A 2,827-nucleotide genomic window follows, 5' to 3' on the forward strand; every position below is an offset into this window, starting at 1 on the left:
CCTTGCGAGCTTACGTATGTCCTCAGCAGTTACAGCCCATGTTTCACTGCCATGTAGCATGGTTGTTCGTACGCATGCGTCATACAGTCTGCCTTTTACTCTGAGTGAGAGTCCCTTTGTCGCCAGCAGGGGTAAGAGCTCTCTAAACTTTGCCCAGGCTATTCTTATTCTAGCAGCTACACTTTCAGCGCACCCACCCCCACTACTAACTTGGTCGCCCAGATAGCGGAAGCTATCGACTACCTCTAGTTTTTCACCCTGGAATGAGATAGAAGTTGTTTCCTGTTTGTTTGCAGTCTTTATTGCACCTGAACATCTGCCACAAACAAAAACTAACTTGCTAGTTAACCTGCCTTTGATGTTGCTGCACCTCTTATGTGTCCATAGCTTGCACCGGGTACATCTTAACTTTAGGTACATGAACATATGAACATGCAAGCATCCATGTGTGTGTATAGGACACACACAAATATATACATATCATTTAATGTTCATGTTCCATATTGGCATGAACTGGACAGTTCAACAAAGTCTGCCAGGTCTGAAGCCTGCATTGTACTCCAGTGTCTGCTTTGGCATGGTTCCCACAGCTGGATGCCCTGAAAAGGCACTACCAAAAATTTCTCTATCAAGCACAATACACAAAGACTATCACAATCAAGGTTGCTTATGATATAGCCAGTGAGATTGTAGAGATGCTAGAGCAGATGTGACTATATGTGTACGAGAGATAAGTGGGAGGGGAAACACAGCCAGAGTCCTCACAAGCAAAGTACATCATCTTCATCTTTTTACATCTGCCTTTCCATGGGTTGGACAGGCTTCTATAGAACAGCATATTGCCAATTATTTAAAGTCCTTTCTCAGAAGCCTATCACATATATGTGATATGCAAAAGATATACACTTCACCATAGAAAAAAATAACTATCAGCGAACCAGTATATGAAGTAAAATAAATTATGGCGTCTATCTTGCCAAGATTCAGAGATTATCATTCTCACCATTAGAAATGCAATAAACTAGTAAGTGACCATTGCAAAGCATTTTTTTCTTTTTTTAATGATCAGGTTCCAGCTTGGACCAAACAAATTGATTGCTGTGACCAGGATTTGAACCCAGGTTCAAATCCTGGGTTACCATGGCCACAATGTGGGGTCATAACCACTAGACAATCGTGACTGGCAACAAAGCACAAACTTATAACCAACACAGTAATATGTTCAAAGTAAGATTGATATATAACAGGAATGGGTAACCCATTTTGAGAAGCGGACTGCATAAGACTTAAGATATGGCTCTTCATCAGGTGGGCCACACTACTAAAAAAAAAACCCAAGTAATTTTGCATTAGCATGACATTCAGAAAATCCTGTGGGCCACAAACTGCCCATGACTGATCTAAAATAAAATAACACACTTGCTTACTTTTAGAAGGCGATGCCCCAAGTTAAGGTGTTTCCTTTTAGCTTCATCCATTCTGGCAACGGTATTACGGTGCTTCAACTGCAGCTCATTCAACTCTTGAGCAATCAACTGTGTACAAAGAAAATATGTGATTAGGATTCTGATAACCAACAATGAGAAACTGGTTAGGTAAAAGATGCAGATATAATATTAAATAAAAACTATTACAGAATACTGTTTGTTGTTGCATGCAGTACTTTACAGCTAAATTAATTTGTTTATAAGCCACATACTTAGCTAAGAAGAGGCGCAATGGCCCAGTGGTTAGGGCAGCGGACTCGCAGTCATAGGATCGCGGTTTCGATTCCCAGACTGGGCGTTGTGAGTGTTTATTGAGTGAAAACACCTAAAAGCTCCACGAGACTCTGGCAGGGGATGGTGGCGAACCCTGCTGTACTCTTCCACCACTACTTTCTCTCACTCTTACTTCCTGTTTCTGTTGTGCCTGTAATTCAAAGGGTCAGCCTTGTCACACTGTGTCACGCTGAATATCCCTGAGAACTACGTTAAGGGTACACGTGTCTGTGGAGTGCTCAGCCACTTGCACGTTAATTTCACGAGCAGGCTGTTCCGTTGATCGGATCAACTGGAACCCTCGACATCGTAAGCGACAGAGTGCCAACAACAACAAACAACAACTTAGCTAAGAAATAGCACTTGCTTGATAACATATAAAAGATATTGATCACAATGAGCATTGTTAAAAGTAACATCTTAATGCCTATTAACACCAAGAGCTACCATATGGTCACTTGACTTCCTAGAAATACAAGCCATACCGTACTGTCTCAAAAAACGGGCAAGAACACATTGGATAATCAGGGTTAGAATACCTTTGGTCATACATCTGCTTACTCAGGGCTGTCCAGGGTTAAACCATAACCCTAATATGTAGCCTAATGAGGTGTCATGTACCAGAGAGCCACAAAAAAATTGTGATTTAAATATCATCAACCTGTGAGATAAAATGGCTGTCATCATCATTTGACACCTGTTTTTTGTGCTGGCATGGTTTGGGCAGATCAACAGGAGTTGGTAAGGTTGGGAGTCATACCAGGCTCCATTGTCCGTTTTGGCATGGTTTCTATAGCTGGATGCCTTTGCTAATGCCAACCGCCTTACAGAGTGTACTAGACAATTTTTACATGGTACTAGCATGATAATGGTGAGGACCTATAAATATATCTCAAAAGATATGGACCAGTAAAAGATATCACAATAATTATCATCATTAACATCGTTTGCTTTAAAATCCACTTTCCCCTGGTTACATGGGTCAGATGGAATTCAATGAAACTCTCTGTAGCTGGATGCTCTTTCTGACACCAACTCGTACTTGTTTCCAAGCAAGATAAGGGCAC

At 41.2% G+C, this 2,827-nt stretch overlaps 1 protein-coding gene across 1 annotated transcript in view; it reads right to left on the minus strand.

The window, feature by feature from the left end:
- LOC106875908 (nuclear pore complex protein Nup54) overlaps positions 1–2,827 on the minus strand; it is a 27,026-nt gene that overhangs the window by 7,094 nt on the left and 17,105 nt on the right. The window contains exon 8 of the mRNA XM_014924224.2: positions 1,428–1,535. Within this exon, the coding sequence (XP_014779710.2) occupies positions 1,428–1,535 (108 nt within the window). The remainder of the gene's footprint in view (positions 1–1,427; positions 1,536–2,827) is intronic.

The sequence above is a fragment of the Octopus bimaculoides genome, chromosome 7 (genome assembly GCF_001194135.2).
Source record: "Octopus bimaculoides isolate UCB-OBI-ISO-001 chromosome 7, ASM119413v2, whole genome shotgun sequence".
NCBI lineage: Eukaryota > Metazoa > Mollusca > Cephalopoda > Octopoda > Octopodidae > Octopus > Octopus bimaculoides.